At 44.9% G+C, this 26,524-nt stretch overlaps 1 protein-coding gene across 1 annotated transcript in view; it reads left to right on the plus strand.

The window, feature by feature from the left end:
* The window catches only part of LOC119181038 (ubiquitin carboxyl-terminal hydrolase 24-like), a 148,957-nt gene that overhangs the window by 54,343 nt on the left and 68,090 nt on the right, over positions 1-26,524 (plus strand). The window contains exons 31-39 of the mRNA XM_037432210.2: positions 2,667-2,835; positions 3,708-3,873; positions 6,441-6,599; positions 9,844-10,060; positions 13,232-13,293; positions 14,153-14,741; positions 19,367-19,630; positions 23,549-23,687; positions 24,693-24,812. Of these exons, the coding sequence (XP_037288107.2) occupies positions 2,667-2,835; positions 3,708-3,873; positions 6,441-6,599; positions 9,844-10,060; positions 13,232-13,293; positions 14,153-14,741; positions 19,367-19,630; positions 23,549-23,687; positions 24,693-24,812 (1,885 nt within the window). The remainder of the gene's footprint in view (positions 1-2,666; positions 2,836-3,707; positions 3,874-6,440; positions 6,600-9,843; positions 10,061-13,231; positions 13,294-14,152; positions 14,742-19,366; positions 19,631-23,548; positions 23,688-24,692; positions 24,813-26,524) is intronic.

Genomic DNA, 26,524 nt, shown 5'->3' on the forward strand with positions numbered 1-26,524 from the left:
AGAAATTGCTTTGCACCGCGGTGCCGCTTCTCGGTCATGTGATTCGCTGAGCGCTTCCTCAATCCTCTCCGCTGGCTTGTGAAGAGGAGAACTCTCCCGGCCTCACATGGCGTGGCTGTAAGGTGTGCGCGGGAGTTTTGAAAGAGCCGCGCAGAACGAGCGTCAAACTCCGCGGAAAACTATATACTTAACACACTACAATCGTTTCTTTTTTATAGATTATTTTATAGACTAATTTAGTTCGTTATATCCATTTGCCGGTCAAGTTTACTTTGATACCACAAGGTTTAAAATGCATGATCCTCAATGGAGCTTTCAAGTGATATTTAGTTTACATCATTATACCTATTATTTTGTCATATCCCGTTACGTTATAACGAGGTTTGAGTGTATATCGAATTTACAGGTATATAGAACTCCCAAGTTATCCCCTTGAAATTCCTTTGTAAAAGTATAGAAATTCGCATATTTATAACGAACGGCATTTTTACCCGCCTTGGGATATATCGAACGCCCCGCGAGCGTAAGGTGGGCTTCAGCACTTGACCCCCCATCCCATCCCATCCCCGCGATCTCCGCGGCAGCACAACTCCCCGCGCAAGTTGAAAGGCGCCCTTTTGGCACTCGCAGCAGCTGCCAGCGACCTCTGCGCGGCACCGCACCTCTGCCAAAACCCGAAATGCTCGAAAAAAGGTAAGGGCGAGAGGGTTTGGACTGCGCAATCTCCAACTTGGGGAATGGTTTTTTTTTTTGTTTCTCTTTCTTATGCTTTCTCCGCCTACGCGTCGGCCTGGAGAGCAGGAACAAACGAGCCGATGCCCTTCTTCTTTTGCCTTCTCTTTTATTTTTTTTGTTGCTGTTTTACGAGGTTTGATCAGCCTACCACAGCTTGTGCCTTTTGCTGTTGCCCTAGCAGGTAGCCATCGCCTCGCGAGTGCTTTGCTGCTCACGAGCTGTCGCGTCAACTACGTACTACCGCATGTGCAGCATTTCTCTTTTGCATGCGGGGTGTGCAAAGCCACTGCGGACTCCTTGAATTGTCGACTTCTCGTGTAGCTTTGGCCTGCATCAAGAAGCGCAGGACCCTTGACTTTGCTACGATGTTGAAGGCTATTCAGCGTGTTAAGGCGGGCGAGAGATGTTCGACCATCGCAGACAACTTCGGAATACCACGAAGCACTCTGAGTACCTTGTTGAAAAACAAGGCAGGTATCAAGGCAAAGGCGGCGGTGCAGCAAATATCAAGGGCCTTTCATGTGCGCGCTTCTAGCCACGGGAATCTAGAAAAGGCACTCTGTACGAGGTTTTTAGAAGTGCGTGTGAAGAACATTCCAGTGGATGGCCCGATGCTGATCGCCAAGGTCAAATGGTTTGCCGCTGTACTCAGTGAAACAACTTTGCTGATAACAGCGGGTAGCTTCACCAATTTAAGCAGTGCTACAACATCGTTGGCAAAACCATTCCTAGCGAAAGCGCAGCTGTCTGCAGCCAGAACAACCAGCAGTGGATGGCGAAGGAGTGGCCGAAAATCTACGCGATGTTTTCTCCCTCGAAGATCTTCAATGCCTGGCAAGATGTGGAGACGGACACAGTGGTCAACTGTTTCCGCAAGGCAGGCATTGAGACGGCGGAACTTGCGGAAACCGGTGAAGACGATAACGAGCGCATAGACGACGCATTTCGCGAGTTGTGATAAGATAGAGAGCAGCGTCTTCAACATTTCAAAAACGAAGATGCAGGCTAAGGTTAGCGATTTTTTTTTCTCGCTAATAAATCATTCTGTTGCGGCGTGTGTGCAGAATTAGTTGTCGTTCTTGAATGCACCTTTTGTAGGTGATAATAAGCTACAGGTAAGCTCTTGGGGCCTATATTTTTTTAAATAGAATTTTTCATATTATCGAACTAATTTGCAATCTCCTTCGGATTCAATATGTGTATCTGTGTTTGATTGTATATGCATCGAACCTCGTATAACAAGGTCACACATATTGTAAAGATAACTTCTTTATTATAATTTTACACTGAAGCTTTGTATGACTAAGTTCTGGCTGATTGCGTCTGTAGACAAAAGGTGCCTAGAGCAACAATTTCTGGAGCCCCTGACATAATGTGTACTGCTTCCTTGCCACAGGTGTGGTGGTGAGCGTAGCCACAAGTGTAGTAGCTGCCTCTTTCGCAAGGATAGTGATACTCAGTGGCTGCACTTCCCACGAATCATCGTGCCCCTTGGTCTCGTGACATAGAGATTATAGTGGCATTGTTATCAGCAGTTGCTCTTTGGAATCACTGTGGGACAAACGCGTGACGTTCACTCAGAGAGAGAACAGCAGGAATTGAAGGGAGCGCTCAGAAGTGTGAATTGCCTCAAAGGTGATGTTAAAGTGGGGCCGCCGAACTTGCAGATTCAGCCACTGGCTTCATTGGTTTCCATGTCATCTTCGCAGTAGTTGAAGGGCTCCAACTTTCTGTGCATAGTGAACACATATTTGTAGCTCTGTTATTGCCATGAGACAATTTATAATTCACTCTGTTTCATTGAAATTAGTTTCAGTTTTGCTTTGCTGCCATTGTGTGAGGGTCGAGACGGTGTATCATAGAGACGAAGGTGATGTCAAAAAAGTAATTTTAAAAATTGTTTTGGCATGCTTTCGTTTTCTTACCAACAGGTTCCTAATTTGTGGCCAGAACGTCCCACACGCTCTGCAAAGTTCGTCCACGTCGTCCGTGTCGACGACTTGTGGCGCGCCGTCGCCCGTGAAACCCACTACGCCAAAGAAGCTGCAGGTAGACCTGGTGCGAATGACCCCTTTTTCAACAGTGACACCCATCATCAAGGTGAGTTTTCTATTCTATAAATGAATGCCTTTAGCATCATAGCGTCTTCATTTACCGAAACAATTTGCCACACTTTTAATGAAGTTGACATTCGGATTTTAAAAAAACTAAATCCACTAGCATTCAATTTCTCTATCTTTGTTTTTCGCACTTTGAAGCTTCCTTAAGGGGGGACCCGGGTCTTCAAATAGTAAAAAAAAAAGGCCAAAAAAACAGTTTTCAAAAAAAACAAACACGTTTTAAGCATGTTTCTACCTCCAGGTAGATTGTCCAAAATGCTTGACAAGTACCTCTGTCTTTTTTTTTCTTTCTTTTCTTTATTCTTGTCATAGCAGGAGGTTTTTTCTGCTAACTCATGATTGCTGAGCCTAGTTAGTGTCGCGCATTTTTTGTTATTTTTCCCATAGTACTCATGATAGTATCTTGTGTTATCTTTATTGTTCCATGTTTCTTATATACTACGGCTATATTCGATCGCACTTTATTTGTATTAGATTCTATAGCGTATTTTGCATTGTATTTTATTGAGTCCTTTTATTTCATTCCATATTTGTTTTAAAAGTTGAGAAAGTGCAGCAAGGGAGAGAGATGCGAGATGACGTGACGGCGGCAAGTGTGCCCGCACTGTTCTCGCCACTTCATAATAAGGCAAACTGCCGAAGCGTAGCTGCGACATCTGCAGTGTCCGAACCGCCAGCAGCACAAGCACATTCTTTTCTTGGCTCTTGCCTCCGTTCTTTCACAGGAGCTGCAAGAGAGGCACGGCGCGGTAGCAGGTAATTGTGGCGGTGATGTTGGTTGGCAGTGACGATGCAACAAAAGGTTTAGTCAATGAGATTTGAGAACACCTTCTTCACGCACTTTACCCACAGTCTATGAGCCGTGCCTTGCTCGAGGAGGTGGTTGATACGCTGGTGCGCGTGGCGTGGGCAGCTGCGGCGGGTCAGCTACGCCTGACCAACTCGCCGTTGCCCACCCGGGAGGGCACCCACTTTGCGGCCACGACGGCGGGACGGCGAAGCCGCCAGAGCAGCACAGGTGAGAACATTGCATGCTTGCATCTTGATTGAATGGCACGGGGAATGCCACCCATAGCTCCAGTTGGTTGCCGAGCTTTTTGAGGCGGGGCTAGTTGATACATTTCTAAGAACCAAGTGTCCATTGTCCTGTCTATGTGTTTCTTCTTCTGTCAGTGTGGTTATTCTTGGCGCGAAATTGACTGCAGTTGAACCCCTTTATAAGAGACATGCACCGGGGAGCAATTCTTGTCATTTATATGAGCTGTTTTTTATAGGCAGAATACTACGTATGCATTTTCTCATCAACACCTATATCGATGTACGCACACTGGTGTCCCTTATCCCATTTTGTCTCTTACATTAGTGTCTCTTATAAATGGGTTCGACTGTATTGAATCTGAGAATTGCACCAACTAGCCCAGCAACGAGTTCTACTAAACTAAAATGGTCTGCTTGGTTCGTGTTTGCTATTCTCTTCTCTTTCTTTCCTTCCTTCTTATTTTTTTCCAATTTCCAAGTCGGTGCCACTATTTTGATGAAAAAAAATTGACAAAAATTTCAAGTAATAATTGAAAAATTCCACTTTTTGGGGGGATGTCGACAACAATCGGATACATGACCCAGTGTAAGCACCGCAGATACAAGAAGAGGTAGGCAACCGATTTTTGGGACTCCAAAAATTCATACTTGTTTGATATTTCGGACTTAAAAAGTGCACTGTCAGCGTTTCCACAGGGCTAATGCGTTTTTGCGACCCATTTTTTGGACGAATTTGACCCCAAAAGTTGAAATTTTCGGACTAATTTGCTTGTTTTGAGCCGCGCAACGAAATACTACCGACATCGCCATGTTGGATTTTCCGCCGGCTTGACTAAGCTTAGTGGCTTAATTTTAAAATGGCTGTGTCTGCTTTAGAAAACGCGGCACGGGACCATATTTTTTGTCTTCGGTCAGCCATAGTGGTCAGCACTGTCGTCATCGCACCGTACAGGGAGGAGGTGGAGCTGCGCTGTGGTGAAGTGACTGCATGGAGGAAGGAAAAAATCTCGTGAGTGAATGTATGGTTGTAGTATGGTCCCTAGAATACTGAATGTGCCTGCCACGATGACATTTTTCGCTCGTGCGTATGATGAGAATTTCGTGCGCAGAGCCCACAAACAAACACATTCTTCGCCAAATTATGCCGCAGCCGAAGAGCGGTTCGGATGATGATGACGATGATCGCCCGCAGCCGTCGGCAGCGGAGATCGCCACCGGAATGACGATTTTGTTGAGCATTTACAGTGACGATGTCAACTTGGCGCAAATACGGGTGAACCAAATTGCTCCTAAGTGTAGTATGAAACAAGGCAGAATCATGGACTGTTTTTAAGCCTGCCTGATGCAATAAAGTTCATATTTCTAACAAAAACGAATTTTTCGGACTTTTTTTCGGTCCCCGCCAGGTTTGAAAAATTGTTCGGTGACTGTAATGCTCTACAGATATCATGGCCGCAGCGGCACAGCTTGGGGGAAGTCCGCAGTAAAGAAAATGGGTATTTACCTCTCATTACTACATACACCTACAATGAAGGCTATAGATAGAATGAAGGCTAGGATTTTCTACTTTCCTTTGATGAAAGTGGTGTGGTAGCCTCAGCTGGAATTTGGCTTTTTTTTTTTTCTGGCATTCTGTATCTCAGGTGCGGTAGTTTTACAATTACGAGAAAGATCTGTTATACACTCAAACCTCATTATAGCAAAGTTGCATCTTATATAAAGATAAGTTTGTTATCACCAAAAATTTGTTATAAAGGTATATTCTTAGCACTATCTATTCTAAGAGCATTCTTCATTTACTTCGTTATAACGAAAAATGCCAAGCCTGCGTGGAAGCCACAGCACAGTCACAGTGAAAGCTAGAAGGGCGGCCTTTCAGAGCCTTTTCTAAACACTCACTCGGTAACTCCTGCAAGCACACTTGCTGGGTACCCACTACGGCATTAATAATGAATGTTTCAGGGTAGTAGGCTGGCATTCGCTATGCTATCCTTCGTCATTCTTCTGAGAAGCGTGGTACCCACTAAACTATTGCGAGGAATTTTGTGCCAATTGTTCATGCAGTGGCTGATGGCGATGAGGAATTTTGCCTGAAGTGGGTATGCGCCACAGTTAATAGGTGATCAAAAACAAGCTTTTGTAATGGATTGGAGCATTGAACGACCCACTCATTACTCTATTCGCATTGTGTGATGCCTGGTTGTTTGTTTGCTGTTCTAAAACGCTTAGTTACTCATAATAACACGATTCCTTTCCCAACATCAAGCCTAACCTAGGGCAAGTTTGCCAACAAGTCCCAAGCACTGGCATGGCTCAGTGGTAGAATACTGCGCTGGCACCCAGCTGAACCAAGTTGGAGCCCTGCTGTGTCATTGGTACTAGGTTTTTTTGCTAATTTTGCACGATATGGTATGGGTACAGGTGGAGCTTTCGCTGTATTATTTCGTTATATTGAGAATGGAGTGTATTAGTGACATGGCATTTTCTCGGATTCGGTTGGCGTGGAGCGTCGATCAAGTGGCCCACACTCTTCTTGTCTCCCTGCAGGCAGTGCTACCAGCAGTGGCAGCGACGGTGAGAGCTCGCTTGGCCTTCACGGTGGCATCTGTGTCAGTCAGGACACGGTGGATCGCAAGGATGCACTCCTGGCTCAAGAGGCCCTCAGCTTTCTCTTCTCCTGCTTGGAGCTCAGGGAGGACGTTTCTGGTACTGGCGCGTATTTGCAGACACTTTGCGTGCTTTGACTGGACAGCTGCGCTGCTTCATTGCAGTGTGTGTAAAAATTATTAGCAAATACAAAATTCAACACTGTAGTCGGGTACAGCTTTAGGTGACTGAGTCATTTTCTCCTCATAGGCAGATAGTATGATCCTGCACCAATGAGCAGATACCCTCGGATAATGTGATGAGAAAGCAGCCGAGAATGTGAGGTTCCATCATGTAGGTGCTGTTTCTCCGGCTTTCATTAAATCGAAGTTTCCTTTTAAGTGAAACCTTGATGTAATGTACGTTGGTATACAGTCAAATCTCGGTATAATGAAATGGGATATAACGAAGCAATTGTAATTCCCCTTAAATTTCTCATAGATGTCCATCTATTTAAAAACTCATTTTAACAAAGCAAAAATTTCCTCACAATGGATATAATATAATGAACCATTCTTAGTCTGCAATGAGCATTTACTGATCATTTTGGTATACGTGAATTAAATATCTTATGGCGCGACTGTTTACGTCTTATCACGGCTGCGGTCATTAAAACTCGCGTGTGGGAGTGAGTCTCCCTGCCTCTCCTTTCCTCGAGGACTAATGAACTCGCCCGCTCAGCAACTTCGCGAGTGTGCGCGTGAGCCGGCCTCCCCTCTCCTGCAGAACTCGTTGACTCGCCCGTGCATCTGCCCGTTCTCCCCTTCAGCTCTGCGCCGGAGCCTCGCACACTACCGGGGCGGCGTAGATTGTGGCTTTCGTCCTTGTCGTTCGCTGTGGAAGAGTAACACCACCTCTATCAGTTTCTGCCGCTACACACAAAATGGACAACGGCAGTGGCAATCATGAGCGCAAACTTAAACAATCGAGCAGAAGTCGACAATGTTAAAAGCCGTCGAGCCTGGCATCAAGAAAAAAAAAAAGTGGCCTAAGATTTTGACGATGTAGCTGGGTGTCTAGGGTGACCAAGCCGAGACGTCGTGGGATGCTCTTCTTGACGTCGGCGTTGTGCCTGACTGCGACACTTTCTGCATGTACATCGGTGCCGATGCTGACACGGCGACGACCGAAAAATTGTCAGATGCAGAAATTGTAAATTGTGCCGAATGAAAACAAAACAGTGATGTGGAATCGGTGACGATTGTGTCGACACCCTTGAGCCTAAATTTGGCGAACCCGACGACCGCGCAAGCGCTGGATGCGACAGACCTGCTGTGCTGCTTCTTTAGTGCTTAGGATGACGATGAGGACGGACCCGAAATAGCTGCTGCAGCTGAAAAACCAGTCATCCGTGTGAGGAAGAGTCGGGAAGGTCAATAATATTAAGGACTATTTTTCTTTGAAGTGATCTGCCAGCTGGTGTGCTGAATTCGGCGGAAATAAAGTGCATTGTTCTTTTTTACTTTGCTATTTTCTGCTGGCCGATGGTTGTTTTTTTCTGCGCGGCAGGCTGCTGTGATATTCGTTGGTGTGTACATTCTCTCTTAATGGCTGATTGCCGGTAGAAATGGATATTGGCTATAACAAACTAACGGCTATAACGAAGTAATTACAACTCCCCCTTCAACTTTGTTATAGCAATATTTGACTGTAATGAATTACTAAATGTGACAAACTTAATCCAGCTTACAAGATACTGGTGAGCGAATAGCTTGCACATTTTTTTAGAAAAGCAGTGCAGATATAAGCAACAGGGATAAAGAAGATGCACACTACACAAGACGTCTTTGTTCATCCTTGTTGAAAGCAACTTTGTTTTAGCGAGATATAGCTGTATACAAAACAGAACAGGCACCACATAAGTATAGTGAAGAATGCAGGCAACGGAAACAACCTACTGTGGAGTCCTAAATAAACCGTACATTTAAAACAACACATTTATTAGTTGTTTATTATTATTATTATTATTAATATTATTATTACTATAATTATTATTATTATTATTATTATTATTATTATTATTATTATTATTATTATCATTATTAAAGGGACGCTGAAACACTTTAAAAAAAAAACGAGAATATGGTGTCATGATGCGTAACTTCATGCGGCGAACCCGAAAATCAAGTTGAAAGTTTGCATAAACCAATGCAAATAACTGTATTTTGATGAAAACCAGCAGCAGGCGCCGCGGCTGCCATCGCGAGTCTCGCCGTTGCTGTGATTGGTCGAAGCTCCGTGACGTCACTGTCGGGAAGGTAAAGACAGCTGAAGGCGCTCGCCGGCAGTCAATGCTGTGTTTATCTGTTGAGGCGCTGCGCCGTGCTTCCTACCGGGCTGCAGAAATTAGGCATCCTTTCTTCTTCTAACCACTTATTTGTTGAAATCGGGCAGTTGCTGCAACATGGCGAACTGTGAACGTCAGACCGAGTTGGCTGTACATCCGTACATGTTTGAGCCGGTCGCCACTTAAAGGACGACGACTGAAGCGGCACAAGAAAAATAGTCCCAACCAGCCACCTTCAACCGCGTCAAAAACATAGACTGGCATGTATAAGATGCATGCCAGTGCTTAATTTCACTGTCAAACTATTACAAATCATAAGCTTATCAGTGGATATCAAATTCGATAAGAAACAGCAGCATTGGCACTAGTAATTCATGCTCGCTTTTAGCCTATTGGCATGGTCCGCGCGGGCAGCAGGCAGAAACATTAATTGTTTGTGGATTTCACAGCTCAGAGGAAGACAATGCACTGTGGGAGGCGGCCAGCGGCAAACTCTCGTCTTCAGAAGACAGTGGTGCTTTGTCTGACGAATAGAAACAGTTGCGATGGTGGTAGAGGGGAGCTCTGACGATCGGTGTGCGGTGTGCCCAATTCGCAAATAAATATCGTTTGCAATTTCGGGTTGTTTTCCTTTTTTTTTTTTTTTTTGGTAGCCTGAACTTCGAGGCTTGACCTATATTCTCACTCGACCTATAGTCCGGTTTATACAGTAGTTGCCTGCTGGGCGGTGGCTCGACCCTGAAGGTGACGTCACCTCTCCACGTGTCTATCTCTCCCGTGCTCCGCCCCTGCGCATGCACGTGCCGGGAGGGGGAAGGGGGCGTTCTTTTGGTCTAAGTTTGCTCGCTCATAGCGCCGTTGTTTAATCGAACCTTGCGAAAGACACCTCCGCAGACATAATGTAAGAAGTCGCGGATACTGAATTCGCCATAAATTCGTGAATTCGAAACCTCTTCAGTGTCCCTTTAAAAGCAAGAAGAGTCCAGTTTTGACCGTTGTGTGGTGCGTTCATTGCAGCCTGGTTCTGTGAGCTCCCTTGTGTGCGTGACTTTGTGCTGGACGTGCTGCTGGGCTGCGGCAGCGAGGAAGTGAGATGCGCGGCACGCGACGGTCTGCACCGGCTGAGCCGCACTGTTGGCCAAACCCCCTTGCGGCCGTTCCTGCTGCAGCTGCTGCTCAAGGCGCATCTTCCACTCTGGGTGCCATCGAGCTACACCCGAGGCTCTAACCAGAGGTCAGTCACAGAGGGTAACTACCGACAATGACCAGCACGCTAGGACTTAATTGTTATGGCTAGACTAGAGCACATAGTGAATTTTAGTTTTAATGCAAATTCAAAACAAATAGTAAATTGGTTGAATATTTTCAAATAGAGTTGACATAGTATAAATCACATCATAAAGAGGAATGAGCACATATTTGTCATTGCACAACCAACCTGCACAATATATTTTTAAATATTGAAACAAGGCATGTGCAAATATGATCATTTTCGGTTCAAAGGAAGTGGAAACAACTTTTGCTATAGTAGCAGGATTCGAGTATCGGTAAAATATTAGTGGTAACCTGTAAATGCATAAGAAGTTTTTAAATTTTGAAAAAAAAAATAATAACTTGATGGGAGAGTAACATGTTTACTTGACCTTAAAGTGGGGTTTCGCGGCAGTGGGGATTTTTGTTTGAAGGGCACGATGTGTCTGCAAGGGTATGAAGGTTCAGGGCATCGCACATAATGGTGAAAAGAGCCTCTTGTCATGTTTATACTAGTTAAGTTGTGAATAAACAGGCAGATGATGGAGGGGCAGTCCCCTTTCCCATTTTCCTGTGCTGCCCTCTGCCGTTATGTTATGGTTGGGGGGGGGGGGGGGGGGAGGAGAACTGGCATTACTAGAACAAAGACATCCGAGACCAGGAGGCATTTCGTGACATTTCTGCTAGGGAAGGGCGCGTGCACTGTGGCATCGTGAAAAAGGCGGATTGTGTTTGCAATCCACGAAATGGACACCTGGCATGACAACTGTTGAGGGCTTTAGCTGGTGGCAGTGCAGCCTTCCTTTTCAGATAAATGGGGACCACGTCAGGATTTTTTAATACGCTCCCAAAGCGTAGTACAGTAATGTCATAGTTTGTCCGTTTTTAAGACTTCATGTCTTCAAAGCCTGTCAATTATTACGGATGGCTGCTGCTGCGGGCGACGGACTGAGACATGGCTACGTTAACTACAAAACCCATTTAATAAACACTCGCACGCGGCACACCCTCTATATACAAATACAGTAGATTCTCAGTAAACGGAAATCTGTTAAAGGAAACTACTGCTTAAACGGAACCACTGCCTGTGCAATACTTGGTTTCGGGCTTGTATTCTGCACCCATGTTCACCTCTGAGTAAATGAAACTCTTGTTAAATGAAACATATTTCCCCAGTCCCTTCAGGTTTCATTTACTGAAAGTATAGTGTGTACAAAAATGTACAAAATCTAAATACTAACTTCAAATTTGAACTCAGATGCACTAAGCGTACACTTCAGCTGGGCTACACGCTATAATCTGTCCTCGTCAACGACAGGCATCCCTAGCCTCATAGCCGTGCTCAAGATTTGCACTGTTCTTACTTGACTAAGCCGATTCGGTGCTCGTCAATGTCTGAAATCTGTCACGTTGCGTCACTCTTGGGGTCCTCGACGAACATCGCTGTTCTTCGCCGCTGCCGATCTGGTCGCCCGTCGTCGACATCACCCGGTGTCGGTGACGTATCGATGTCTTGATGGTTGGGCCTAGCGGCCACAGGCGATACCCGGTTCTCAATGCTGACGTGGTCACCCAGGGTCTGTGTTTGGAGGCTTGCTTCGAAGAGGCCTTGCGCCAGTAATGTCGGCGCTTGCTGTGCGCAGCGGCTGCATCCCGAGCAGCCTCCCTCAAAGCGTGTCGAGGTCTCAGTCTTCTTTTCAAGACGCACGCGTCACAGGTTGCCAAGTCGCTGTTCTGCCGCTCCCGTCGCCAGTATGCTAGTTAGTGATGCGTCCTTCGCCTGCGAAGCCCACGTCGACTACGCCAGCTTATCGCTGCTCGTGCGCCGATCGCCGCTGGAATCGCACGCCTCGGGCCCCGCTGTACGATGCACGTGCTCGCGCCTTTTTCTAATCTTCGCTCGACTTCCTCCTCGTCTTTGTGTCCGAGAAGCTAAGGAAAACTGCTTCTTTCCAACGTCTTTTTGATGTCCTAATCTTCATCTGTAACTTTTTGTACTCGCTCGTTTTCTATTCTCTCTTCCGTTCAACTCGCACTGGTCATCACAACACCATTTCACCAGCACGTCATCTAACACTACGCGGCACTGCACTGTTTGGCAAATCCACTACATTATCGTCCGTAACAATCTTGGCTATACTCGAAAATTTAACTACTACAAGAGTGCAGCACCCACTGTTCAAAATGCTGACTAACTCATTGTGTACAAATTTCAGCTTTCGATAATGTCATCTATCAACCGACTTCAAACACATTCCACAGGGCCATCTTTTTTCCATGAAAGCAATTGGGAGTCTGAGACAATACACTTCAGTCTGTGCTTTTTCACGTTCCACACCTTTTTCCATTTCTTCCTATGTCTACTATTCGCTCTGAGGAATGAGAGGTAGTGCCGGGGGGTTGGGTGTGGTTGACGATCGTGGAACGAGGTGGCGAGCGAGTGGGGTTGTGTGTGGATCTCTGAGGCTGTGTGTAGTATACAGTCGAGGAACTAGGTGTCGCGCGGGAAGCGAGACGCGGGGAGTTGGGATGTGGTACGGAGAATAAATGGTTGCGTGAGCGTGGTTGCCTGCCATCAAGTGTATCGTCGTGCGTGACCAATGGGGGCTCGTCGGGTATCAACATGGCAACCGAAATGAACAGCGTGAATGTGCCGGAAGAGCTGCTGCAGCAGTTGCTTGGGTACGTCCTTCCTAGGAGCTGTGCTCGTTGGGTTCCGGCAAACGCCTTGCCGCTTCGACCCCCCGCCAACGCATGTCTGCGTTCCAAGCACCTGTGCCGCCGTCTGTCTCGGCCACATCCTGGCTCGTGCCTTTCTTTTCTTCCTCGTCCTCCTATTTTTTTCTAATTTCTCTTATATTGATATTGTTCTTTTCTCTCGTTTCTTCTTCCTTTTTTTCTCGCTTTTCTACCACCAGTTAACATGTTCATGACAGAGCTTAAGGTGACTGCTAGAGCTCTACTGGCTTGTGGTATAGTTAGTGCGCACAGCAATTACTTTTCGTTGTGTAACTGTTGCTCACGCGACACTTTATCATAAGGTATATACCTTTCTGAAAAGTGGGAAGATTGCATGCTACCACTGACTGGAGTCATTTTATTGTCATTTGGTCATGTTTGTTCCACACGCTTAATGGGGTTGTAACTCCTGCAGGTTACTTGGGCAATGTGTCGAGTACTTCGACCTTGCCTGCCGGCTCCTGGCTGACTCCAAAGGTAAGTCTTTAGTTATCATTTTTTTTTTTTTTTTCAGAATAAACGTATCAGTGGCAGGAAGTGATGAGAGAGATGCCTAAACTTGACGAGTTTGGTAAAGGGGACTTTACTTCTAGTATTCATGTGTATGATGTTTCAGGTGCTTTTTATCTTCTCTCAAGCGAGTCTTTCAAAGAGAGTGTGTAATGTCCTACATAGGGTCCATTACAGTTTCACAGCCGCATGCTCCAACAGTGCACGTCAAGCAGATGGGAAATACTGCTGTCTCACTAAAAAAAAAAAAAAGTGGAGCGGAGCAAATCGGTGAAGCCTGCTGCTTTTTCTGGTCATTGCTTTCTTTCACAATGTTAAAATTTAGTATTTACCTAAGGGGAAAGTTATTGAAACAGAACCGTTTCCAGCATCTATCTATTTATATGCAATAAACAATTGTATCGGGCCAGTTATGCTCCTTGCTTTTCATTGCTTGGCAGTTTTCTTAAGAGGTTCAGGGGGTTTTCAACGTGAGCTTGTTGGTGACACATATTTATGGGGACTGATGCACACAAGGAACCGGGACATAAGGAACACACATAAAGAGATGCACAATCAAAGTTAATTGGGAAGAAATTTTACTTATACTAACGTCGTTATCAGCCAAAGAAATTGCATATCTCGCTGGTATGACACGTGTATTAGTTTTGTCTTTGCTTTGCTTAGTAATAAGCAATGAGTGTTAAATGTTGGTATTAAGGTCATGTTTTTTGCCAATAAACTGTTGGTAGTTTATTGAGCTTTGGTAGCTAACACTGCGCTCCATTACAACAGGAGGAGAAGTACTTACTGTCACGCACGCCCTGCTTTCGTGGCTACCTCTCAGGTGACGCGCCCGTGGACGTCGCGCAGATGCTCGAGGACGAGATCGCCTGGCTACACAGTTTCTCGCCGTCCGACAGCCCGCACGACCGCAGCATGGACGCCACGCTCATGACGGGCCACTTCCACCTCGTCCGCACGCTGGTCGCCTGCAACGGCGACGAGCGCAAGGCTGACGTCGGCCAGAGCCTCGTGGCCACCCTGCTCGAGTCGTACCTGTTTCCGGCCTCGAGCCTCATCGAAAAGAGTGCCAAGGGTGACACGCCCGAGCCCGCCGTCAAGCCCAAGTGCGCCGCCGCCGAGCCTCGCACCGCCGCCTTCAGCGTCCTCGTCGAGCTCGCTCGCTGCTGCCCGACCAACCTGGAAAGGATCGTTCGGTGGCTCGTCGACAGGCACCATCAGCTCAAGTCTGAGCTCATCAAGGAGTTCGAGTATGAGCCGCTCATTGCGGGGCGTGCCGAGAGCGGCTACGTGGGGCTCAAGAATGCCGGTGCCACCTGCTACATGAACTCGGTGCTGCAGCAGCTCTTTATGCAGCCAGGGCTCCAGGAGGCCGTGCTCGCCATCGATTCAGACAAAGTCGAGGAAGAAAGGTCGGTTGAGAGGGCAACTCCTGACTGTAAATCGACTTAATGGGGCTCTTCTATTTTCCACTTCTGGCTACCCGCGGGCTGCCAGAGCACCCTCGTTTTTCTCGGGCTGCTTTGTCTCACCTGCGGCGCACTTCCGGTTGGCGTTTGTTTTTCTCGGGTTGGACGGTTCTGGCGACCTGCGGGGAGCCCGAGGGTCGCCAGACGCTTCCAGGACAATTTAGTTGTGGAAGCTTTCTGGAAGGTGTTGAGCAGGTTTCGTGCTAGCAGACGCCAAAAAGGTACGATGCGCGCTTGGTGCCATCTTTGGGAGGACTAGATAGATTGCAATCTGGGTGCTTGAGGACTGCGCTTTCGCTTGTCATTACGCGAGGCATTACCTCCTAAAGCTTGTTCCGCTTTGCGAGATGAGGCGGTTACGAGTGGCGGCGAGTGTTTAAAGCTACTGTTCATTGCTTTTGTTATGTTTCCCGTGAAGCTTCCTCCTGTGAACAACGCAGTGAACTGTTGCCTGTTGACTGCGTTGTGCACATGCCTTAAAAGTTATGTACGTAGTACACGTTCGTACGCACGCATGGAGACAACTTTGGAGTTGATTTTTTTTTCATAGTAGTCGTTTGTGAAGCTGTGCTTGCTTTCTGTGCACTTAGCGAAGACGATTGTGATCGAACTAGCTCGCTTTGTCGTATGTTTGCATACATGAATCTCTTAGAACCTCTGTCCTGACTACACGATTGATCTTCGATGGTGATAGAAGGCCCCAGAACGCGACTGTTGGTGATGCTCGCTAATCGCAAACGGCATGCGAACCCATTTCTATCTATGAGCCAGCATATGTGGTATGATATCATACGATACGGTGCGAGCAAAAAAAAAGAAAAAAAAGAAAACGGAGAATGGAATCGGAAATGGATACATCCTTTTATGGCCAATTTCATCGGTGGCTTTGTCTTTTTTCACCTCTTCTTAATAATGCCGCGCAGTATGTACTATGACATAGAGGTTGAACCGAAGCTGATATACATGACATTTGTTAAGTGCCACTTAGGACTGAAAAACAGGCCAAGGCAAGTTCTAAAATGGGGCGAGAATGTGTCATGCGAATGCTTATTTTTTATACGACGCGCACTCGTGATACCGATACCTGCACATATGATAAACTTTAGACTAGGCTTGTGCGAATAGTCAATTTTAGGTTCGAAGTGAATTTGAAGTGAGTAGTGATTTTGATCGAATAATTTCTAATCGAATTCGAATGGTAGGTATGACATATAAAAAAAAAGAAATATTTATTATGACCTAACTTACCTGCACAATATTTCTTTTGAATTGAAATAGGGGTTCTACGCAAATGTCATTTTTTTTTTCGTTCAAAGGAAGTCTAAACAACCTTGAGTAGTAGTTTAGGTAGGATGCAAGTGATAAGATACTTAAGGTTTTAAAATTGATTATAGTTGGACTATATACGCCGTTATAACAAGCTTAATAAAATGAAGAATTGATTTGAGGGTAACATGTTTTTTCAAATGGGCCCTGCAACACTTTTTCAAGTAGCCATGGAGCCAGTAAATGTGCTTGGTGCCTCACAAATTTACCGCCGCAAAGTTTCTGGAATCAGTCCAGTACGAGCGGAGTTCCAAAAGTTTGTCGCACACTGCAATTGCATTCTCTCTTCTCTTCCCAACGAAATAGCTGGAAGTTAAGCAGGGATGAATGGCACGGAAAAAAAAATGTGAGGTAAAAAAAATGTCACATGCAACTTGTGACCTTGAGCACCTCTTATTTTTTTTCTTTGAATACCCGGCTTTTCAGTGCAATCGCGCACGTACTCGCAGACAAGCGGCGACTTCCCGCGGTGGTTCCGGTAACGACGGTGCACCATGCTCAAATCTGCCAATGGCTGTGACCAGAGCTGTATATTCCTTCTTGGCTGTGACAAGGGATCTTTGAGCTTGTAGTGTCAATTGCCGAGGAAAGAAAGCGATTTTTAGCCTTGAATATTTATTGTGAATAACAAGCAGCGTGCTGTGCTATATTTACCTCGTGTGTTCTCGGTAGTCTCGACTACCGATCCGCAGTGTTTTCTGACCATGTTCATTAAATGTTGCAGGGCCCCTTTAAATTTGAAGGGGGGCTTCGCGGCAAAGCAAATTCCTTTGGATAAATGTTTTCACGGTTCAGCATTGCTACATTGCAGTGAAACCACCTTTACAGGTGGTGCCATGCAGATTAATATATCTATTTGTTCATTACGAATACTTCGAAAATATTCGATAATTCAAATTCGAAATGAAGTGAATTCGAATACTCAACTATTCGTTCAAATATTCAAAGCATTTGAATATTTGCACAAGCCTACTTTAGACAAATACAGAAGTTGGTGAACGTGTGTTTGCGACGTATAATACGCGATAGCTGAGCAGATATCGAGCTCTTTTGGGGACACGAGCACTTTCGCGTGACTTCGCGTCATGTTGTGCAGTGACTAATACATGTACTAAAGAGACATGAGCTTGTTAAGCCGTCAGCGTCGCGGCAGCTCACCTTGCATCGTTCTCGAGGCAGCATGCACCAGCTGGCTGTTTCGTTCGCCGACGCGGCGAGCGTACGAAGTCGTAACCTAAATGCGTAGACTCGAGGATATTATTTCAGCTTTTTGGTGAGCTTACCTACGTATTTTCAAGCGGACAATGCAGAAAAAAACAACAACATGCACGTGGCCCATTTTTTCGTTTGCTGCCATGACGCTAGAGTTTGTTTACGTTTATGCTGGCTGTCCCAGCGTTCGATTTTGCGATCTTTGAGCAGCTTTGAGTTGTCTCGGGTTCCCCACAGACGTGACCGCAACGCTGTTTCCTGTCCAGACCGGAACTAGCTGACTGATCCTTTGGCTAGCTCTGGCTGCCAGAGAGCTGCCAGAGGTCTGAAAATCGAAGAGTCCCACTGACGCACATCCGGAAGGGTGCTTAGCAGGGCTTAGCATTTTGATTTTATAGACTTGTGCGACTATCACATTTTTGGTTTCAAGTGAACTAGAGCATCGCGGGGAGTGCATTGCTTGTGTAAAGCTTGTCATTGTCACGTTAACCCAGCAGGCTATTCACCGCATCGGTGCATGGCCAGAAGCGGAGTGGGCGTACTCTACAACAAGCGGATCAGCAGTCACAGTGTGTACCGAGCTAGCGAAGTGCCGCACGCAACAAGCCATGCAGTAAAAGATTTGGCTCTTTGCGACTGTACCGCGTTTAAAAAAAGCTGCATCAGTTTTCGCTTAGAATCAGACCGGAGAACAGCTGCATCACGAACGGCCGATTGTGTCCGTTCGGTTGCTATACCACACTGCGTATCTCGGACCCCGCAGTAGGTTATGTTTCCTGTGGCACTGAATTTATCCCTTCTTGGCGGCGATGGCGCATGTCAAGAGATGCAAATTTGTAGCAGGTGGTTAATGCGTACTACGTTTAGTACAAAATGATGCCGCCATCCCCGGCAGGTATGTCTTAAAGGGGTTTCACTGTAATAGGAATAACCACCTTGAGTAGTAGTTTAGGTAGGATGCAAGTGATAAGATACTTAAGGTTTTAAAATTTATTATAGTTGGACTATATACGCCGTTATAACAAGCTTAATAAAATGAAGAATTGATTTGAGGGTAACATGTTTTTTCAAATGGGCCCTGCAACACTTTTTCAAGTAGCCATGGAGCCAGTAAATGTGCTTGGTGCCTCAAATAATAGTAAAGTGCAAGTTATAGGTGGTAAAATTTGCTAAAATTTCAAGCATACCATGCTTGGCCTATGTTAACACACATTTAAAAAGACAGCAAACTTGATCAATGTGCAGTTAATGTGAACACTTAACAACTTTGGCTTCATAACAGTGCTTATTTTACCTGAAATGACACTTTCACGGCATAGCAGGTGCAGATAGCAGTGGCGCCAATTTTTAAGGCGGGTTAGATGCAGTCGATACATCTATTCACTTTTTTAAAATACATCAAAGCTTTGACTATTTTAGGTTCATGTCAAATTGATTCAATTACTGTAATATTTGATTTAATAGTCAAAGTGCTAACATATTCACACAGGTCTTGTATGCAGTTGCAAATATGCCTGTGAATAGTCGTTATGGTGGCCATATAATCCAGTGAAGTCACCACACACTTGTGGCAGCACTACGCACTGAGGTTCCAAAAGGCATGACACAGAACAAGCATGCAAAGGGGCCATAGTTTTTGTTACTGCTTTAAGGAAAAATGAAAGTTTTTGGCAACATAAGTAGGGAGTTTTCTTATTGGTGCCCCAAAAGATTGGGGCCCCAAAGCCCTTTGCTTCAGGTCAAGCAGGATCGAAGAGTTTTCTAATAGGATCTGCGGCACTTTGGATACGCCCCCAATTCTCGCTCATGTCACTTCAGTGTGTGCCATCACGTTTGTTTGACGCAAAGCTTTCGGGGCAGGCTTTGGGGCTCCTGCTAAATTCGAGAAATAGTGTCCCCAATGCAAAACCCAAACGGGGTTTGGGTTTTGAGCATGCGCAGTGGCCTTGACACGATTTTCTTGGGGTTCCGAACTTTTGGAGCTCCTATTCGAAAACTCCCTAATGTCTCGTGTTGCTGTGCGCACGCAGCCTGCTTTTCCAGACGCAGTCAGTGTTCGGCCACCTGCTCGAGTCCCAGATGGAGTACCACGTGCCGGAGCAGTTCTGGCAGTGCTTCCGGCTGTGGGGTGCACCCGTCAACGTGCGCGAGCAGCAGGATGCCTTTGAGTTCTTCAACCACCTGCTGGATCAGGTGGACGAGTACCTCCTCAAGATCGGCTGCGACCCCGTCTTCAAGCCCTTCTACGAGGGAACTTTCTCTGACCAGAAAATATGCCAGGGATGCCCTCACAGGTTGGAAAGGCGACTTTGACAGGGGCACTAACACTAATCTTCGAATGGGAGTTTTCTCGGCCATACAAATCTCTTCTACTCTGCTTAAGTGTGAAGCTCAGTAATTGTGAATAAGATAAACTCAAACCCCGATATAACAAAGCTTTGCATAACTAAATATAGGTTATAATGAAGGTAATAAAAATTGTCTAATAAAAAATGTAGTGTCAGGAATATACTTTTATGACGAATTTTTGGATATAACGAACTTCTTTTCGTGTAAGGTGCGACATTGTTATATTAAGGTATGAGTGTACAGTCGAACCCCTTTATGAGAGACACTTATATAAGTGACATTTGGGTATAAGAGACACCACTGTGCCTATAGTAAACTATGCATTGATAGAAAAACGAATACATGCTGCAATGCCTAGTAGAGACATCTCATGTAAAATACAAGAATTGCTGCCCAGAGCAGGCCTCTCATAAAGAGGTTCAACTGCATTTTATTTTGACATCAAAGTTCATTTTTGCATGGCACACTTATGACATCAACACTAACGTGATGCCAGGCGAAAGTGTCAATTGTGGTGACTTCACGCATCATTATTGATACTTTTGATGATGTAAAGCTCTAAAATATTAAAAATGGCCACGTGTGCATTGTAAATGGAGCCAGGAATAGAGCAGTCGTGGGAACATTAGATGTATTGCACAAAAATGTGACTAGAAGCTCATACCATGTTGTGACGTCAAGATACAGCAGGAACCAGCACTAGCTTTTAAAAGATACTGTGATTGCATTGCTCAAGGTGCCCTCATTCTTAGCAGCAAGTTTTTTTTTTACACTTTTGAAGGCTCACCCTTTTATTTGACCACCTCCCCCCCCCCCTCCCCCAAAAAAAGAAGTGAGTTGCGGCTTTAGTACTCCTTTAAGCCACTCTAGGATTAATGCAGGTTTGATCTCGAGTCCTGGATTTTAACATGTTAACATCACTGGTGCTGTATGACATAACTCTGTTACATTTTTTGTGTCTGTTCAAAATTCACCAACAGCCTTCTCCGATTGCTGAAGGAGGTCAAATGTCCAGGTCGTGCCCATTTTGCATATTCATCAAGCGGAGATCGGAAATGGGAAAAGCTCAGCATGTTAACGCAACAAGCATGCAGAGACTATGCCAAATTATACCAAGTAAACTATGGGGAATATCATCAGGTGACCCCATTCTGGAATCGAAAGTTATGGCAAAATATGTTCGAAATAAAAAAAAACGGATCATTGGGCCATTATACGACTGCAGAAATTATAACTGTAGGCAAATAAATTGACTGACTCTCGCCATTATAGCAAGACAATCAACGAGCAGCCCTCTCGTATTCCTTTTGGAATTGGGCACTCTCCTGCTCAAGTGTCGGACAGAACACGTCATTCCCCACAGTCATCACCAGAGTTGACTCGAAGGTCACTGGTTCGATCCCAGCCGTGGCGGTTGCGTTTCGGTGGAGGCAAAGTGCTAGAGGGCCATGTGCCGAGCCTGTTAATGGGGGACACGGATCTTAGAAGGCCAAAAATGGCAAAAAAACTGACTTTTTGAAGCTGACATTTTCAAAATCTGCGCCTATTTTTGCACTTATTTGAGAAGTTTCTGACTTCTCACGTCATTATTTCTGGCGCAAAATCAATTTATAACATCCCTGTGAGATGAATGTGAGCAAAAATCGACGCTGAAATTGCGCTTTTTCCGCGCCAAACTGTTGCCGTTACACACGAGCTATCGTGTTCATCTTGGTCTTGTTTGGAAGGGTCGTTCTTCATCTTCAATTTCCCGCCATCACTGGCTCACCTTGCTCATTGGCTTTTTAGCAAAAACGCGTCATCGAGAAGCACTAGCGCGCAATTCAATTGGCTGCTTGGGGCACGTGACCAAATTTAGGCATCCGATTGGCCAAGGGGCGCTTTCGGCGTCTGCTTCACCATCGTGACGCGCACAGACATGCGTCATTTTGTCATGGTGCTGCTGACTGCTTGTGGCAGTAAAGAAGTTCTGTGCAACAGTAATTTGTGAAGTGGGTTTAACGGTGGTTCGTTCGCTGTGAACTTCAGAAAGATCCCCGCTATGGCTCAGGACAACGAGGATAACGAACTCGACGCGGTCAACAACGGTCCCCGAGTCACCGGTGTAGGCCTAACTCACGTACGAGCCCGTTGGTTGCCGACAACCTTACTGAGAACGGCTGTGTTTTGCAGCCTCATCAGTTAGAGGACGGCAAGTAAAAAGCAGAAGTGAAGCTACCAGAGATATCAATCTTTGTAGTGGCGAAACGGAAGTGCAGTCTTATCGCTAAACCCGCCGATGTTGTAATTCCCCCCGCCTGACGAAAGGACCTTGAACTGTGCGACGGGTCGTCAGAGTGGAGTACGCCGCGCGTCGACCAACAACAGAAAGTCAATTCTTTCGCAGTGAACATGCTTACGGCCCTCGCAATGGAGGCTACTGGCAACAGGTAGACTGCTTTTAACGACGTGTTCGCAACGTTGTTGCGATCTCCGCTCGAAAATGCGGCAGTCTTGGCTCGAAAATGCGGCAGTGCTCGAAAATGCGGCAGTGCACAAAAAACAATGCTGGGAGCCTATTTTCAATGGGCAGCTTCATTTTTTTTATTTTATTACAAAAATTTCTGTATTTGGTTACATGCATTGAACTTTACTGTGCTGTAATTCGAGAATTACTCGTTCAATTTTCGATCAGCTTGCAGCATTACACCCCTTAGGCTTTCTAGCATTCATTTATATGTGAATGGCTATGTAATTATAAGTGCATACATTTTTACAGTTAAAAATGTTAGAATTCTTTGTTTTCTTCATTTTCTCAAAATGGTAATTTTGTACACCCTGCATGAAAATTACTGCAATATATCTCAAACTATTACAGATAGCAGAATATTTTATTTTACAGCATGAAGCTATATGTTTGGAGCACACAACATAGGAAGCAGATTTTGATTTCTCTTGATGCAAATTTTTCAAACTAGTCTTTTGTATGCCCACACAATGGCCACATTCAGGGCTGTGAAGTTTAGTGTAGTGTAAAGTAAGAAATAATGACCCATTCAAAAAAGTGCTTCTTATGTTGCATGTCTTATGCTTTCTACTGTCAACCCCTGTGTTATTTATAAATTTTTGACAGGTGGTTATTGTTCTATTCTGGTAAGAACAATAGAAACTGTTATTTTGATTATTTATTTAACTAATGAAGCTACAGAAAAAATAACTACATTTTTAGAATCCGGAGAACAAACTAAGTAAGCATGCCAACTTCTGTCACACTTGGTTCAAAAATAAATGAGAGATCCCTAAGAACCATGTCCCCCCTTAAACACCAGATCGTAGAATGTTTCGGAGTCCCCCGCTGCAGGATCTTTTGTAGTCATACCTTGGTTTTGAAATGTAAAACTGGAGATAATATTCTCATTATTTAAAGTTGATTCCAGTGCTTGCTGGAATTAGGGCTGTCATGTTGTGAGTGTGGTTGAGAGAGAATGCTACGTGACGGCACCATCATCATCATCAAGACTGGGAGAAGAAGGGTTAGGGTGGAGTGTTGGGAATGAGGGAGTTCGGTGTGGTTGTTGTGAAGCAGTGTGTTTTGCGTGACGTGATTTAGGGTTATCGATGTTACGATTACAGCCAAGAGCAAGAGTTCTAACCAAAAGACTGTAGGACGAAATGACTAGGACAAGCTCATCTTTGTCCATCAACTCGTCCGTTTTTCTTTTGCAATGCGGTTTAGTTTTTCTCAGTAGATATGACATACAAAACAGCTTATGTTCCTGTTGCATGACAAATCTAATGTCAGTTACAGTGAATGACTTAGTGAACCTAATGCCATTTTACATGCATGCATGGGATCAAAATTCATCCACAACCTATCTCACCAGATATGAACGTGAGGAGACCTTCCTGGCCCTCAATTTGCCCGTAAAGAGCCAAAGCCTGAAGGAGTCCCTAGACCAGTTCGTCAAGGGAGAGCTGCTGGAGGGTGACAACGCGTACTTGTGCGAGAAGTGTGGTCAGAAGGTGAGCATCCAGACGTGACTGAGCATGCCAATCTCAGTTCGAGAGTTTTCTGTCAAAGGGTAGTGAGTGTACTGTGTTTATTATTTATTAATTTTATTTATTTATTTACAACAAAATTTTATGGAAGGCCAGGGGGGAAAAGCTGATACAATCAGCTTTATAATCACAGTTTAGCTCCAGTCTCAGGTGTCTTTGTGCCATGTGTTAACATACGATAAAATTCCGAGCAAGCACTATACTCAAGCAAGCCTTCCCCTTTGCCATTTTACTATTTTTTCGTTCGTAACTTTTTATTTGCCCGTAGAGAGCGAATAAAACATCTTAATAATGTATGTTTAATTAGGCACTTTATTAGAAGCAGGCTTGTGCATTCTTTCTTGTGAGGGGCTACCCCACCATTATCTTGAATTTTGATCCACTGAAGAGCTAGAATTTGCGTAGAGGATCGCTTGTCCCTTGAAAGCAGCGCTGTACTGTGTTGCCAGTTGTAGAAGTAGCATATTGGCGTCCGTTGAGCAGCGTCGCAAATCACGCACACCACTGTTCGCAAGCAAGGCCAAATGCAGAAATCGTGGACAGGTGTGACCGCAAAAAGACAGCTTTTTCTGGTTCCCTTAGGTTTTCTTTACTAAGAGTCTACTGTGCATTTAAAAGTCATACTGTTGTGAGGGACATTTGGAGATGTTTTGAAGTTCTTTCTCTGAGGTAAACGGAGCAATGAAGTTTAACTTTCTGGATTTCTTCATTAATGCAATACATATTGACACTGCATTTAATCAAAAATTATTCGTGTGAGTTTAGTGAGGTAATCCCATGTAAAAGTAGAAGCAAATTATGGAAATCATATTTAAATTGAGCTTGCACTACCATTTGTGTTATGTTATTTTAGCGTTAAACCAAAAGAAGAGTTCCGTGTTTGTCCAAGGTCACACTTGCCCCTTGCACTTGCTCCTTAAAAGCGAAATGTGGTCATGTTTTTATTTTTATTGGCAACCTTATGTGCAGCGTAATACAGTCAAACGGACGTGCATCAAAAGGTTGCCTCAAGTGCTGGTCATTCAGCTTAAACGGTTCGGCTTTGACTGGGAGGCCAACCGGGCGGTCAAGTTTGACTACCACTTCAAGGTGCGTCATCTTAATTTCGGCTTCTCATACTATCCTACGGACTTTTTGCACATTATGTTAGCTTTTCTTGTGCAATCATCGACCATACTTCTACAAAGACAAATCATTGTCATGAGGTTTTCGACAATGGTACTCTTTATCAGTGCAGCAGCCAATTTTTTCATCAGTGGTTTTGTATGCACAACTCATTCTCTGCTACTGTCAATGATGAGAAGGTTGTTGCTAGAGCGGTGGTGAAAAGAGCAAATAATTTTTTTTGAAAGGAAGAAGAATAACGAGTGGAGTTGTCCTGGTGGGAAAATTGGTTTGGATGTGGCTGCTAGTCCTTTCTAGAAGTAAGAATGTTAATAGGCCTAGAGAATCTGCATGAGTAATAAGCATGCGTCTACCATTCAGTGGGCTTAGTTGCTCCGTGGAACAAAGTCTAAGAAAGATGCATAATTTTCATGTTTGAAAAGTGTAAGAGAAGCCAAGTTTCGTTGCGGTGTGTCAATAGACCCTTTTCAAAATTCAGCGCCGCCTTTTGAACGAAACCAGAAGCACATTTTTTTCGCCATGTCTTGTTCACCCAATGGACACTCACTGGTGTACCATCCAAACACGGTACACGTTCTGCAGGAACACAAGCGATACGTATCAGTGTGCACTGCTGGAAATGCTCATCGGCGTCGCTGGGACACACAGCCCACCAGCTCGCACAAGTGAACAAGATATGGCGGAAAAGCCATGTTGCCAGACTGAATTTTCGAAAGGGTCTATTTTGACTAAGTAAGAATGAACTTAAAATGAAACTTAAAAAAAAAATCAGCCATCATTGTTTGGTGGACGCTGATAAAACAGCAAAGCTGATGGCATTCAGTGTGGTTGAGTAAAGTGAAATGAAGTTGGAATGAAGCGGCATTATGTGGAAATTAAGTGGGTGAGGGAAGTGGCAGGAGTGGCGGGAGTAGTAGTGGGCGTATGGGTGAGTTGTAGGAGTATTGGTGCATATCTTTAGTGTGATTTACCCACAGAAAGTGGGTAAATTCTGCTACGATCTACGATTGCCAGCGGACATGAAAGCGTCGACCAGCAAGGCTTCACTCTCAAAAACATGTGTCAACCCACATCTTCTTGAACTCTGAATTGAAGAAAAGTGAACTCGGTAATGCAGAAGATGTGGGCTTAGAGCCAACCTTACTTACCCAGGTAGTGCTTTCCTGTGCTTCTCTGCCTGCCTCTCCTCAGAGGCAGGTGGTGTCCAGTTAAAATGCCACTTATTTGCACGTGCCTACCTGCCTTTCCTCTCCATTTCTCTCTCTCTCTGCCTGTATTGCTTATCATTTGATTAGTGAGTTAAAGACACATTCGATCCTTTGTTGAGAAACAAGCACAATTCCGAATGGTGCTGAGAAACAAGCACAATCCTGAACGGTGCCCACTTAAAAGTCCACTTATTTACACGTGTGTTTACATGCAAGTTCTATGCGGCAAAGCACCAAAAGATGAGCTGAAGTATTTTCGTAAGACGTCATAACCATCTTGACAGTTTTATTTTTAATTTGGATGCAGTTCGAGGTTATCAGTAACATTCATGATGCGAATGCAGCTCCTGGATCAACTCTGCAGCCTTTGTCTTCAGCACAATATATGTTATGATCTGGCACTAAAAGTTTTCAAAGACGATAGTCTTTTTTGAGATGCCTCAACGCAAAATTTTGGTCTGTCTTTCA

Source organism: Rhipicephalus microplus, chromosome 10 (genome assembly GCF_043290135.1).
Source record: "Rhipicephalus microplus isolate Deutch F79 chromosome 10, USDA_Rmic, whole genome shotgun sequence".
Classification (NCBI taxonomy): domain Eukaryota; kingdom Metazoa; phylum Arthropoda; class Arachnida; order Ixodida; family Ixodidae; genus Rhipicephalus; species Rhipicephalus microplus.